The sequence below is a fragment of the Arabidopsis lyrata genome, assembly GCF_000004255.2.
Source record: "Arabidopsis lyrata subsp. lyrata unplaced genomic scaffold ARALYscaffold_2, whole genome shotgun sequence".
Classification (NCBI taxonomy): domain Eukaryota; kingdom Viridiplantae; phylum Streptophyta; class Magnoliopsida; order Brassicales; family Brassicaceae; genus Arabidopsis; species Arabidopsis lyrata.
The window spans coordinates 19,033,018-19,047,870 of NW_003302554.1; the positions used below are offsets into that span (position 1 = coordinate 19,033,018).

Genomic DNA, 14,853 nt, shown 5'->3' on the forward strand with positions numbered 1-14,853 from the left:
CTGTTGGGCCAAAAACCAAATCTGCAGGCCCAAACACATCTTAACCCAAAACAACTAAACCTTGACTTCTTCTTCTACGTTTCCTTTCGTCAACCTTCGACGCTTCTTCTCTCTTTCTAGATTCTGGGTTTCATCACACCAACCCACCTCTTTACTCCCTTGTTCTTCATTCCTTTCTCATTGACATCGTTCTTCTTCTTTGCAGGATCAATCGGAGAGTTCAATCTCAACAAAAGTTCATTGATAAACCACAGACATACATATATACTTTCCCAAGAGGCAGAACAATGTAATCTCTCCAAACATGTACAAACGTTACAAGAGTACTTTCCACGCAACAGCCACCCAATGCTATGTGCATGTGTTTTGAACCAAACGGACAAAAGCGTCAACAAGGTGGAACCATCCTTGGCGCCAAGGAGAATCAAAGCATATAAACACAAAGATTCCAACCAGAACAGTCACATACGTCACGCCAAGGCTCCAATAGAAGGCCACGGCATCAATGTTAGCTTTATCGTTTATTAATATTTCTTCATCTGGTTCTTTCCAATTGTCTGTGTCACAGCTTCTGTTGGTTAGTGGTCCACAAAGAAGAGGGTTGCCCAGATAGCTGTTCTCACCAAAGGTGTTGAACTGCTTTCCTTGAGGAATGGAGCCAGATAAGTTGTTGTAAGACACATTAAAAACAGCTAGAGAATTAATGAGCCCTGTCAGGGGAGTGGGGATAGGACCGTAAAGCTTGTTAAAGGAAAGATCAAGGCTCTCAATGTCCTTCAACTGGGAGAAGCTTTCAGGAATAGAACCCACCAAGGAATTTTGAGACAGATTTAATGAACGAGTTCTTCCGGGATCGAGTCCAAACATAGCTTCTTCTTGTCTATCAAAAATGTTTATTATTATTCACCTACGTGATATGGATTCTGATATTATCTTATTCATTCTCAAGTTTTTTTTTTTTTTTATATATATAATTAAAATCGGTTGTTTACAATCTCTAATAGTCGATTGCTATGATCATCTGACCATCTACGGTAATCAATTTTTGAATCTCTAGTTAACTACAATAAACGCAAGTCACCTCAATTCAGCTGTTGTAACGGTAACTTTTTATTATCGATATAAACAATTTCCTTTTTTTATATTTGTATGAGTAATTTCCTTTTCTTTGAACAATTCCTTCTTTTTTTTCCGTTGGCAACCTTTATATAACAAAATAGCTTCTTTGAGAAATCATAATTCCTCTTTCTTCGAAAACAAAAATCCACCTTCTTCTTCTTTTGTCTTTTTAGTCTCTGTTTCTTCTTGATCAAGTTCTGTTCCTCGAACTCACCGATCACGAGAACGTCAAAGCTCGATGATCACCATCCATCTGCTCCAATGCCGTCGGAACTGTAACTCATGTTTGATCACACCATTAAAGATCTCGCCACTGTTCTTATCCTCTCTCTCTGTTTTTTTGCTTTTCACGATCTCTGGAAAATCATGGAGGATCTCACCGAGGATCAGAGGTAGTGACGCAAACCATGCATGGATGATGCATCATATGCGCCGTTGTCACGACTCACGAGAGCCAGGTTTGTTGCTTCTCGCTTAGTTTCCTATTTGATATCTTGGAACCTTGGATTTTTAATTCTTAGCGTAACTTGCTGCACAAAAAAAGGTCTCTTTGAGTTAGGTCAATCAATATTTAGTTTTCTAAACGCAGTTTCATCGGAGGAACTAGAGTTTGCAAATTGTAGTAGTTTTACGAAATTGACCTAACCTGTAGTTTGTCTTGTCCGTTATCACTTTGTTTCATAATTAGTTTTCTTCTTGTTATTGTAGGTTCCTATTCTTGATTCGCCAAATTAATCAGTGGGTGCAGCCCCAAGACTGTTTGGTTTCACTGGAATGATAGACAACACATTTTGCTATTGCTTGGTAACGAATTTCTATCCTTTCTTTCTTTTTCCTTTTTAAAAATTAATAATTATTTATTTGGTAGTAAAAATGTTTTTTTCTTATAGTCGGATTTTTTCAAAAACTTTTTTGTGTTTGTTTAAATTTTTTTTTTTATTGTTTTGGATACTAAATTTATATAATGATAAGAAAACTAACCGGATTTTGGATCCAGCATTAGTCGTTAGTGATTCCAAACATTCAACTTGTTTTTCCTATTATTATGTAGATTTAGCATTCAAGTTTTTAATTCGGATTCTTAAAAATAGTTTTTGAAATTTTGATTTTGTTTCTTTTCGAATTTTTTTCTTGTATTTGTTTTGTTTAAATTTTTTTTATTGTTTTGGATACTAGTTACATAATGATATGAAAACTAACCGGATTTTGGATCCAGCATTAGTCGTTAGCGATTCCAAACATTCAACTTGTTTTCCTATTATTATGTAGATTTAGCATTCAAATTTTTGCAAACAAACCACCAAAAAGGTTGGTAGATAAGTATGAGGGTTTGCAATTCTTGAAACGGATGAAACAAGGAAAGATTCAGGGGAGCAAAATTCGAACTATGTAGGGAGAGAGCAATGAGTCGTCGGCTTTTAAGATGGCACTTGATTCTTTCCCAACGACAACAATTGCTGTTTCTAGAAAGATGGACAGAATCAGGTGATACCGAGATCAAAAAGGCTTTAAGAAACAGAAGTAAAACAAACATGACATACAAAATCAACAAACGAGGATCAAAGCCACTTTTGATGAAAACAACAAATGTACCTGAAATGCCGTGAATTTCGCAAACCCTCTCCAATCTTCCATCATATAAAGTGATAACTGAAACATCTGTGATAGTCTTAGAAACTGCAAAACATGGTAAGTTCCTCCTTGTTTGCACTATGCGCACATTCCTGATTGGACCGTTTGGTCGTCTTCATCACTAAGCTCAAGAATTCCAACAACCGTAATTCTCGATTTCATAAAACCGCACTTTGAATTCTCGAATCCCTCGCCTCGATTATACTCATACCAAGCACTCGTCTTCATCTCTAAGCTCGACGACACTCGTTCAAAAGAATCCCAATTCCGATTTTGTTATTCAATTATTTTGTTTGCTTCAATCAAAATTTAAGTCTAAAAATATATCGTGTTCCCTCGTTTTTCTTCACCTCAAAACTGGGCCTCCCTAGCCCTTGCTTCTTTTTTAAGCAGATGGGCTCTTAATGAGCCTTCCCTTGACCATAAAATTGTTCTTTCGTTGTTCATTTGCCTTTTCTGGAAGTCAATGTGATCAACAATGTCTTATTTTGGTTGACCATGCTCAACATTGTTTCAAAGTAAATTTTTTTGTTAGATGGTATATGTCTTTAATATGAACTTTTTTATTGAAAAAAAAAAAAATCTTTCAAATTTCTTTTTAACAGCACCTATTTTATTTTTGTTAGGGTTTTTAGTTTTCAGAATTAAAATTATTTTGGTTATTACAAATTTTAATATCTACTAACTTCCTATTAAGGGTGTTAGTTGGATACCTTTTTAATCAGAAACTTCCGAGCAATTAATGTTAGTTTTTTCTATCAGTTCCCACTGAAACAGCGAAAATCTAAGAAAAAAAAGTGGACAAATGGGAATAATTAAGAAAGAGTGTTATATATTTTTTTACTCAAGCCTAAAAGAAATACTAATAAACAAGGTTTCAATGGAAACATAACATAAAGTTCAAAGAGTCAAATGGAAGCAAAGCTAAGGAAGAAAGAAAAAACGTGAAGTCTGAAGAAAAAGGAGAGAAAAAATCTTCGCTTTTTGCCTACATACTTCCTTCACGCAACCTAAGGGCCATTACTTTTTTCTCTTTTCTTTTTCAAATCGTTTTATATGTTGAACATTTCTATTTCTTTGTCCTCCACTAAATAAATAGGATGCATGATGTATCTCATATATTACGTTTCAACAACAATACAAAATGTAAGGTAAGAAGAAGTAAACTTAATCACAATCTATAAGAAAACAACAACAACAACAACAAAAACTTTATCGCTTCTATTAATACTCAACGATGTACCGGTTTTAATTCATTTAATTTTTACTTTTCAAATTTTGAACCTCCATAAATTTTGTAGGGGAAGTTCTGATGCCCTTCTCGTCACTGCATTTATTTCTTTGGGAAATTCAAAATTCGAAAAATCATAAAATCATGGACGTGGTTAATTACGCTTATTACATTCACGGCCAGGATCAATCATTACGCATCTTGCCTACAAAGATTATAACATTAACATTCTAGGTTTTCTTTTGTATTACATATCATTTCGTCAACCACGTCTAAATTATAGTGTACAAAAATAAAAAATATATATAACGTTTGTGTACAAGGAAATATAAAGTGGAATATCATAGACTAGTGGAATGCTTTGAAAATATCATTAAGTTGCTTGCCGAGTCAACAATGAACCGACTAAATTAAATGTTTCAATATCACATATTCATCTGTATGATATTGTTCCCAGGTACTGAATTGGCAACACAGGGCTTCTAATAATAATGTATTGCTAGCTTTGGCGTTGACCTTGACATTATAATCATCTATAAACAGTTTAAATCCGTGTTCGAATCATAAATATTAGTGAATTATTAGCAACTAAATAATTATTTATTTTTAGTCAACTTATCAACTAAAAAATTCCAGACGTGCAAAGTCAAAGCATATTAGCCACTTTTGTTAATCACGAAATTTAATATGTTGGCAAAAATGTCAATAAAAACACAAACACACAAGAGGGTCTTCTTTAAATAATTGTGCAGTAGGCAGACGAATGTCTTTTAGACAAAAACAAAAAAACAATTTTCTCTTCTCTTCTCAAAGTTTCAACTACACACATCTCTTTAGTCATCATCTTAACCACCATGAGCCACCAGCACCAGCAGCCGCCGAGCTATGCCACCGACCCAAACACCATGTTTGTTCAAGCAGACCCTTCTAATTTCCGTAACATCGTCCAAAAGCTCACCGGAGCACCACCCGATATCTCCTCCTCCTCCTCCTTCTCCACCGTCTCCGCCGCACACCAGAAGCTTCCACTAACTCCCAAAAAGCCAGCGTTCAAGCTCCACGAACGGCGTCAATCATCAAAGAAAATGGAGCTGAAGGTCAACAACATCACAAACCCCAAGGACGCTTTCAGCCATTTCCACCGAGGATTCCTCGTCTCTCCCGTCTCTCACCTGGACCCATACTGGGCGCGCGTGAGTCCACATTCAGCGCGTGAGGAACACCACGCGCAACCGGACAAGGAAGAGCAAAAAGCCATAGCGGATAAAGGGTTCTACTTCCTTCCGAGTCCGAGAAGCGGCGCTGAGCCAGCACCGGAGCTTTTGCCACTGTTTCCTCTTCGTTCTCCTAACGGCACTACTCACCGGATTCATGAAGATAATTATCGCGACTCTTGATATCATTAGAGCTCTCTAATCGTAATTTGAGTTCAATTAGGCTATTTTAATCGTAAGTTGGGGTGACACGTGATATTTGCTGTTGCTTTTTACTATTTTTGTTAGGGCTATCGTTAATATCCGTTTTCCATTTAACCTAGACTCCTTTTTCTTCTATTATCCTTCATTAAACGTTTTTTGAAGGGTCAACTATTTCGGCGCGTGTAGTCCACTTCCTTTTAGAATATTAAAATCTTATTTTATACGCGGCAGTTTCTTACATTAGTCAAGGAAGACATCATTTCACGAATATATATTAACGTCTTTTTAGATCTTTTATCTAATTTGTGTTTGTAAACAACGATTAATACGTGGGATCCAAAAACACACGCTATGTAGTTTCGAATATATAGAAAAGAAGGATAATCAGAATCACAATTCTCAATTTTTTTAAAAAAACTCGTTGACAAGTCTACATGCAACTATGAAACGTAATCTTCGTATCTTAAATTGTCCTTACAATAAAGTTGATGATGTATGTATGGAGGAGATAAATGAAAAGATAGGTTACATAGGCCGACTCTAATAGATACAAAAATGTGTTGACTTTTTGGTTAAGAAAGAAACTACAAAAGCTAAATTCTCTGTGGTGATAGGGTACAGTGTAACACCGCTCCAATTCAATTGTTTGTGTGCCAGCCGTTAGATTTAATGACAAAGCTGTGACGCAGAATGAAGCGGCGCCTATTTCCTCTGCAGATTCAACGGCTACGATTCAATTCTCCTGCTGAAATATAATGCACTTTTTTTTTTTTTTGAGTATCGATATTAAATAGATGTTACTTGTAACAGAGGGTGTCTCTGCATCTCTCTTTAAAGTCTGTTGTCAGTCTATCTTCGAACTCTGCCCCTCAGGTGTAATCCATATTTCGAACCTCTGCTCAAATCCTAGCCGTCCATTTGTCTTACAAAATACATAACTCAAGTCCCATCCAAAGCTCATTTAAAGACCAAAAGATCATCATTCAAAATCTGGTCTATTTGGGCCTGAAGTAAATAAATTAATAGAGCTTGTCAAGAATGAAACCCATTAAAGTTCTTGAATACCAAATCAAGGCTCCTTTCATTTTAGTTTGTGTCAACAAATGTTCGAAAGTTTTTCTGCTTGACAATAGCGGTTAACCATGGAAACTTAAAAGTTCGACTTTTCCTTTTGAAGTTTTTAGTTTTGTGGAGGGAACATAAATATTAAGTAAACGTGACACACTATAAATGAAGAAATACCATATTCTATATTCACTCAACTAAATTTCTTTATTTGGTTGTTCATGAAAAGATTTATACATTAACACACAAGAAAACCGAATGATTTGTTGGGATTTAGGTCCAGACTCCAAAGATTGGAGGTTTTACATTAGACCTCCAAGAAGCAACCAGCTTGAACATGACCAACATGTGTTTCCAATTTTACCCATCGTGCGCTACTTAAATCACATGAATACCCTACGGTGGCTTCACCGTATCCAGCCAATGCCTTGCCGTTGCCGATCACAATCAGCTTCCCCGGCCTCACTGCCACCACGTAAGTCACGTTGTACACATCAGCAGGGATCTGGCCCACCTTCTGCCACGTGTCAGCTAAAAACATCATCACATCGCCACGCCAGCACGCGTACAAATCTCCGTTTTCACCGGCGGCGCAGATCGGAGAGCTAACGGTGTCGTCGAGGAAGTCATCCGTAAGTGGACCCCATTGCCACGTAGACACATAAAACGATTCAGTGGTTTTACTGAATTGCCCCTGTTCCTCGGTGGCATATCCACCGATGACCTGGAATCTGCCAGCGTGGAATATCGCTTTGCACTCGTCTCGTTCTCGCGCCATATCCGGCAAAAACGTCCACTTGTCTTCTGCCACATCATACACTATTGCTGACGTCAGCGCACATTTCTCTTCGTCGTGTCCACCCGCAACCAACACCGTCCGATCCGAATCCGAAGCGCATCCGAAGAAGGATCTCCGTGCACCTGGCATGGTTGCTCCCACGCGCCATTTGGAAGTGAGGAAACTGAAGACGAAGACCGAGTCAGAGGCTTGCCACGTAACCGGGTCAAGGCCACCCAAGACAATAAGATCGGATCCGACAGAAACCAATCTACAGAACAGAGGAAGTCCTTTGGCTTGACCCGGAATCCGAGGAAGCTCCGTCCAAAGACCCGACCCGGATTCGAGAACAGAGACCCGGTATTCAGGCGTAGCGAAAATCTTTCCGGATCCAGAGGAGTCTTCGACACGAGCCTGTGAGAGAATAAGAAGCTCTTGGCTATGGCGTGAAGCTTTTCGCTGATGTAAAAAGTCAGAGAGAGAGACTTCACGGTTCCAGCCTCTGCAAACGGAGGCGATGACAGGGAACTGTTTGTAGGAGGCGCGAAGGAGACACTCGCGAGCAACGTCGTCGGGAAGATTGGGGATAAGTTCCATCGAGAAAGTCTGAAAGAGTGGAGCTTTTTGTTTATCTGTTGTGGAAAAGTGAAGAAGATTGAACCTTTAGAAGAGTGAGAGATATTGAAACAGTTTTAGTAAAAGAGGGGTTTCGGATTGAGAGAAGGTTGAAGATGATGATGATGATGATGATGATGATGATGATGAGGAGAGTGTGCCGCTTTATAGATATTTGAAGATAAGTGTTTCTAGAAACTTGTTGATTCATTCATCGTTTTTTTGTTTTAATACAAGTTTTTGTCAAGTGTATTTAAAATAAAATGAAATGAAGATAACGGAATTTGAGTTAGTATAGGCAAAAACGGTTAATGGTTGTGTGAGCTTAAAGATGGAGACTTTTTTTTCTTTTTTTTTCTTCTCTTAAAGATGGAGACTTGGATCAATTGGGACAAGTTGATGACTGTCATATCCAATTTTATTTTCTCCTGAAATATTTTTTTGATTTATATTTATATCTAAATGTTTTTTCTGTGATATTCTATTTGAATTCCTGTCAACAACAGAATACAATATATCCAAACATTAGATGGGACGGTTACATAGATGGTAAAATATAATACCGAATAAGGAGGCCTTTGGACTAATACTGATTCTAGTTTTGGGTTTTGATATTTCACTCTGTTGTATATCTAGTGCTGTACAATATACCCAACTGTTGAAGAATATACACTTAATTACTAGTGTGCAACAAAGAACAATTACTTTTAGGAGTGAATCCAAATATTTTTCGGCAACAAACAATAAAAAAAATTAATTTTAAGGATAAATTAAAACTAATTACCACTTACATATTAAAGACTGTACTTTTTGAATGTACCTTCTGAATCTATATTTTAGTTCACACCCTTTCTTTTCTCATATATTAAAATATTAATCGGACCACACACACCCTTTTACTCTGTAAAATCGATTTCCTAATTCTAAACAACACAACTTTTTTTGTTTTGTTGGTTTTTAACGTTAAGATAAGCAACAGAACTTTATGTCAACTTTGAACCTGAAATTATGACGTTTTATTAAAATGAAATGAAATTAAATCCAAATCCAGCTCAAAAACTAATGTTTTGGAGTCATTCCTCTAAAAGTCCTAGATTATATTTTCTCTACCACTTCAAGAATTTCCATATTTTTTTATAAAAGATATTTGATTTTCTATTTCGCTTGTTGTCTGTATGTGCGTGTCTATCCTCGGTCGGCCATAAACAATCGATTGTATGTATTATTATTCAAATGCTAGCAGTATTCAATACTCGACATCTTTAAACTATTACCGATGTACAAAGATTTATGTTTTAATAAATGTAGTTACAATATATAACAAGCATATAGATCTTTATCGTGATTATATATGATCTTTACTAAGCTTCTTAACGCGTGTGACCTAAAGAAACGAAAGTTTGTCTCCATACCCTGCGTTATACTATTACGTACAATAATAATCCCTTGATTAAATCATTTATAATGCTTAGTAATTTAATATGTAACGTATAAAAGACAATTCTATATATACACTCATCTTTTATACTCGGGAAGCAGCATGTTCCATGCAGATTGGACTAATATGACTAGTTCTTCTGGTGTCCACCACATGTATATTTTTTTTTTATAATAGTTTTATGATTACTATGCATCCATTCATGTATATGTAAATACATGTAACTTGAAGGTTTGGTTAATTGGACAAAAGATATAATACTATGGATTGCCGTATAGGGACAATGAAACACTCCGATCCAATATTATAACAACAAATAAACTAATTGAAAGGGCGCCGTGGGATAAAACTCATAAAACGGGCTGACAAAAAGGTTGAACATGAAGAAAACAAAACGGCACGGCGTCTGAATGACTATAACGGTGGACGAGAACAAAACGACACGGCGTCAATATCCTTAAAGAGGGAAGAAGAGTCGTCGTGATTCGTCGGGTGGCTGGCTCTTTGATAAAGCAAAACAATAAAAAATAAACGACGGAAGCAAATCCGTTCCTTCATAGATAGGAATAGTTCGAATAGACTAGTACTGGGAGTGTTGGACCCACTTCATCAATGTTCGTGTCGATTTTTCAAAACTCATACTCTTCTGCGGTCTCACTCAACTATTCATATTTTAAAAAAGGTATTTTCGTCACAAGAAAATTCGTCAAGCAATTGACAAATTGAAAAATGAAAACTCGAAATAATTTAGGTTTTTATATGTGACTGAGAACGATAGGGGAATGGATTTATTTGACTCGGTTTTTTTTTTTTATTATGTCGATATTTGATTAAATTAGAAGCAGAAAGCCTCGCATCAAACCAGCAACGTAAAATTAGAAGCAGAAAGCCTCGCATCAAACCAGCAACGTAAAATTAGAAGCAGAAAGCCTCGCATCAAACCAGCAACGTAGAAAACCTCACCAAAAAAAAAAACATCGATGTGAGCTAACCAATAAAAATGATCGAGGATATATGAGATTTAGCACCGCAGAAAACGCTGGCCAATTACATAGGAAAGCTGTCATTTGAAAGATATCTAAATGTGTCTCAAAGATAGTTTGACTCGACGCTTAGGCACTCGATGACTTCAGACCATATATGCATTATTTATTTTGCAAATTGTTACGAAGACATGCAATAGAATTTGGATATTTATGCAGTCGACATCAATTTAAAAAGTACATACAGGATGAGCTCATTTTATGTATTTATTTTACGTCCTTTTTATCCATTATGATAGTTATCCAGTAGCTGACGTGGACTTTGTATCTTCTACTGCCAGTAATTGTATTTCTTTCCTTTTTTTTTATAAGTGCGCGGAACAATCATTTATTTTCATTCATCATCACTCATCATTCATCATTCATCATTCAAGATTCATCATTCATCATACATATGTAGATATATGATTAACCATGTTTTAAAAATCGGGCGCCTACGCGCTGATCGGGTAGGGACCACGGTAATTTTGTCTAAATCGGTAAAAAAATCGGTGATTCGATTTTTGCCCGTCTAGTCAACCCCAATTTTTTTTTTTTTAATCTAAAATTCAAAACGTCTAATGTATATTCATAATTTATATTAAAATCATAACTTTGACCTTAAATTCTTGTTTTCATGTGTTTAATGTAATTTTAAAAACAATAGTATTATATAAATTTCTTATTTATAATGGATTAATATGTTTTTACAATATTAAATAGCTTTAAAACTAATCCCGATTAATCTCCGTTTAATCGCCAATTTTCTTGCTAGACGCTAGGCCCATCCTCAGCGCCCGACTAGCGTCTAACGATTTTTTGAACCTGGCATATATCAATTTATCGACTTAAAAAAATAAAAAAATCCTCGAGGTTCAAACAAAGCAGGCCAAGTCCAATATTTCTTCTCTCATTGATCTTTGCTTGCTAACATAGGCCCTTAATACTTTTCAATGTTATTTTGAGGAATAAATTTTGACAAAATAGTTTTTTGATAACATTTTTAGGAACTGTTATTGACAACATGATCATTTATATTGATTAAGAAAATCAGGATGACTAAACAACAACCCCAATACGCTTCGATCTAAAGTTTAAAGTGACTCGAAGCGAGAGGGAAAGCAAAAATAAAGGTAAATCAGCTGAATTTAGCGAAAAAAACACATTTATTATATATACTGATAGCTAGCGTCGAACAGACCAACGACAACACAACGGTCAAATTAACATGGCTTAATTAAGTCAAACGAGGACAGAACGTGCCAAAGCCAATGACTAGCTCCTTCTATAAGCATATCTTACTTACTAACCACGTGAGTCGTAACGATGGCATATTAATAGTACGTAACTTTGAAGAAAGCAAGCCCTGAAATTTCGGAAATGGGTTCAAAAGTCCAAAAACAGTTTGCGGCTAAAGAAGGGAACGTTAAAGACAAAGTAAAGATAGACTTTTGACATGTTTTGACTCGTTGATATTCAGAAATTTAGCCATGGAATAGTGTTGTAGCAAAAAACAACGCAACGAGAGAAGGATAAGAAAGACAGATATGAGGAGTTTGTGTTGTGAATTTTTATGAGAATGAGACATGACACATCAATTATACGGACGAGCATGAGATATACTGTTACTTAGGAAAGAGGATGTGTGCGTGGATTTCGTTTTCTTCATTGGGTGGGGATTCATATATTATTTGAAGCCAATGAATGTTGTGAAACCTCAGAAAAGAGAAAATTAAAGACTAAAGTAAAGAGTTTCCTAGTACTTACTCATAAAAAAATATTGAAACGAGGAATAATTTAGTAATGGTAATAGTCCTTTCATAAACCTCCAGCTGCAAAAGTAAAAAATGAAAGAAATCTAAACGGGCAGAGTCAAAGCAAAAAATAAAAAAACGTGAACGGCAGGATTCGAACCTGCGCGGGCAAAGCCCACATGATTTCTAGTCATGCCCGATAACCACTCCGGCACGTCCACCTTTGCTTGTAGTCTCATTTGTTAACATGAATAGTCTCATCATTTTAAATCTGATATCGGCTTTCGTATGTTGTTGACAAATTGACAGCCTCTCTGATGCTTTCGATCGCAGAAGAAGCCACGGAGCGCTAGCTAAGGTTCCCCGCTTTCTTCGCAAGTTTAATTATAGTCTTCTCTTCGCTTGCTTCTTCGTAATCTGTTTAGATGGGTAGATTTAGTTCTCGAGGGTTTTCTGGTGATGTTTCTGTTAATTGCAATGGCTTCTTCTTCTTTTTTTATTCTTTTTGATCGGAACTCGAATTCTAACCCTTGTCCGTTGATTTTATGTTGAAATTGAAAAAAGGTTGTTAGGGAATGCTTTACAATTTTTGCTACTCTTTTGCAGATTTGCACCGTTTTGTCTCTGGCTTTGTGTTCTGCTAGATGCAATAGCTATATCTTCCTGGGATTTCACGTAACTAGTGGCTTAGGTGTAAGTTAGTGTTTCTTCCTAGGAATAAACCTGTCTTGTCTTGTGTAAAGGACAAGATGTCCCATAAGCGAAATCTTCCTTCTTGGATGAGTTCAAGGGATCCTCAAACTAGTCCGGGTAAGTCTCATTGTAAGAAGCCTAAGGATGAAGAGCACAACAGCAGAAATGCCCCTTCCAACAAGTCAGAACACGCTGAGCCAAGTTCAAGTACCACGGAATTCTCTAAACTTATGGTTTGTGTGCCTTTATGGTCTTGTTGAAACTATATAATCTTTAGCTCTCATGTTAGTCATATGCCTTTTTTTTTTTTAATTGAGTCTAAGGTTAAACTATGCAGGAAGGAGTTGTTTTTGTGCTGTCGGGTCTTGTTAATCCTGAGAGGAGTACACTGAGGTCACAGGCCTTGACAATGGGAGCCACCTATCAACCTGACTGGAACTCTGACTCTACCTTGTTGATCTGTGCTTTTCCCAACACTCCAAAGTTCCGTCAAGTTGAAACAAATGGGGGAACAATAGTCTCAAAGGTTACCTCTTTGACTTTCATAAGTGATCCATTGGTAATCGAATTTCTCCTTTTTACTCATGTTTTGGATCTTTTAACTGTCTTCAGGACTGGATAACTGAGTGTTATACGCAGAAGAAGTTGGTGGATATTGAGCAATACCTTATGCATGCTGGAAAACCATGGAGGAAAAGCAATGTTCGTCAAAATGCTATTCAAGGTATATATTGGAAAGGCTTTAGATAGAATCTCTGTTTTAATCATCCTGAGGTTCATCAATATCACCTTGTTTTTAAGTTTATGAACAAGAGAATAGCTTTTCTTATTCCCCTGCTTCACTCCGATGTTTAGTTGACTCCGTGAAGCTTAATTGACTGTAATCAGAAAATAGTGAACACCGGTCTAAAAAACCAGAGAAGCAAGTAGAGAAAAAAACAGAAACAAGGGGAACTCCATCTACCTCATCCAAGGCATGTTTAAACCTTCACCCATTAGACCATAACTGATAATTTGGTTAATCAAAACGAACCGTATTTTGCTCCAATCAAGGGTGTATGACTGTTTATTTCCATATCTTCACAGAATAGATCAGCTTGCAATCTTGTGAAAGAGCCATTTTCTGTTACAGAGGTGAAGAAATGGGCCAGGGATGACCTAACTCAAACCATCTCATGGCTTGAGAGTCAGGAGGAGAAGGTAAGGGGGAGTATTATGTTCTTTCAAACACACATGTTTTCTTGATCGTATGTTTCGGTTATTCTAAAACCATTGTAACAGCCAGAACCAGCCGAAATCAAGCGAATAGCTGCTGAAGGAGTCTTAACCTGCTTACAAGACGCCATAGAGTCTCTTGAACAGAAGCAGGTTAATATCTCTGAAGTCTGAACAATAATTGTTGCCTTGTCAATTGCCGCCTGTGTACATTTTTAGAGCCTTAAAAATGTTCTTCCTCTTTTACTTTGCTCAGTTTCTTTAAGAAGATCGTTGGTTGAATCAAATCGTCTGAATTTTTCTCGAATGTTGTTAATTTTAGGACATTGGATCAGTTACAGAGCTATGGAGCTTTGTCCCTCGTGTAGTGAAGGAGCTTGGAAAGATCGAATCGTCTTCTAAAAAAGAGAATTCAACAGCTTCAAAGGAAGAACTTTGCAAACAAGCCAAGTCTTGGAAAAAGATGTATGAGGTTGAGCTAGCAAACACGAGCGAAGCTGAATCATCGAGAACAAAAAGCAGAGAGACCTCTCGGGTTGCCGGTGGCTATGACAGTGATGAGACCGTTGAGATGACTGAAGAAGAGATCGAACTTGCTTATAGGAATGTTTCTTTAGAGTGTCTTTAGATGAAACTTGTTTCATTTTGCATATGAAAGCACGAGACGTTTGGTTATTCGTTTTGTTCGGTTCGAGTAGGATGTTACTGATTAATAGTTGAAATTAATCCGGTCTGCTTGGTTCGGGAATTAAAATTTATTTATGCTGGATTGGATTGGATTCGGTTTAGTTTTTTTTTGCTTAAGTCTTTACAGATGTAACCGGTTGCAATTAAGTCGGTTTGATTTGATACTATCTAGTGTCGATTGACGAT

At 36.7% G+C, this 14,853-nt stretch overlaps 4 protein-coding genes and 1 non-coding gene across 8 annotated transcripts; 2 read left to right on the forward strand and 3 right to left on the reverse strand.

Moving 5' to 3' along the window:
- Positions 1–295: 295 nt before the first annotated feature.
- LOC110230799 (receptor-like protein 2) lies at positions 296–1,363 on the reverse strand. Its single transcript, XM_021034729.1, has one exon. The coding sequence runs from the start codon at positions 865–867 to the stop codon at positions 352–354; it is 516 nt and encodes a 171-aa protein (XP_020890388.1). The 5' UTR covers positions 868–1,363; the 3' UTR covers positions 296–351.
- A 3,203-nt stretch (positions 1,364–4,566) lies between these two features.
- On the forward strand, positions 4,567–5,623 carry LOC9325356 (VQ motif-containing protein 11). Its single transcript, XM_021035443.1, has one exon. The coding sequence runs from the start codon at positions 4,837–4,839 to the stop codon at positions 5,377–5,379; it is 543 nt and encodes a 180-aa protein (XP_020891102.1). The 5' UTR covers positions 4,567–4,836; the 3' UTR covers positions 5,380–5,623.
- Positions 5,624–6,631: 1,008 nt separating this feature from the next.
- Positions 6,632–8,206, reverse strand: LOC9323894 (F-box/kelch-repeat protein At1g80440). Its single transcript, XM_021035442.1, has one exon. The coding sequence runs from the start codon at positions 7,838–7,840 to the stop codon at positions 6,773–6,775; it is 1,068 nt and encodes a 355-aa protein (XP_020891101.1). The 5' UTR covers positions 7,841–8,206; the 3' UTR covers positions 6,632–6,772.
- A 4,005-nt stretch (positions 8,207–12,211) lies between these two features.
- TRNAS-AGA lies at positions 12,212–12,293 on the reverse strand. The gene has a single exon. It is a non-coding gene; the product is annotated as a tRNA-Ser (tRNA).
- A 28-nt stretch (positions 12,294–12,321) lies between these two features.
- Positions 12,322–14,768, forward strand: LOC9325357 (DNA-repair protein XRCC1). Of its 4 annotated transcripts, none has more exons than XM_021034084.1 (8): positions 12,322–12,430; positions 12,679–12,998; positions 13,103–13,291; positions 13,378–13,489; positions 13,654–13,739; positions 13,852–13,965; positions 14,047–14,133; positions 14,303–14,766. In XM_021034084.1, exons 2-8 carry the CDS (start codon positions 12,822–12,824, stop codon positions 14,606–14,608), a joined length of 1,071 nt encoding a protein of 356 aa, XP_020889743.1. In that variant the 5' UTR covers positions 12,322–12,430; positions 12,679–12,821; the 3' UTR covers positions 14,609–14,766. The 4 variants fall into 4 exon arrangements, with proteins under 4 accessions (XP_020889743.1, XP_020889745.1, XP_020889744.1 ...); XM_021034085.1 differs by having other exon boundaries at positions 12,352–12,430; positions 12,816–12,998; positions 14,303–14,768; XM_021034086.1 differs by lacking the exon at positions 13,654–13,739 and having other exon boundaries at positions 13,898–13,965; positions 14,303–14,768.
- The last annotated feature ends 85 nt before the right edge of the window (positions 14,769–14,853 follow it).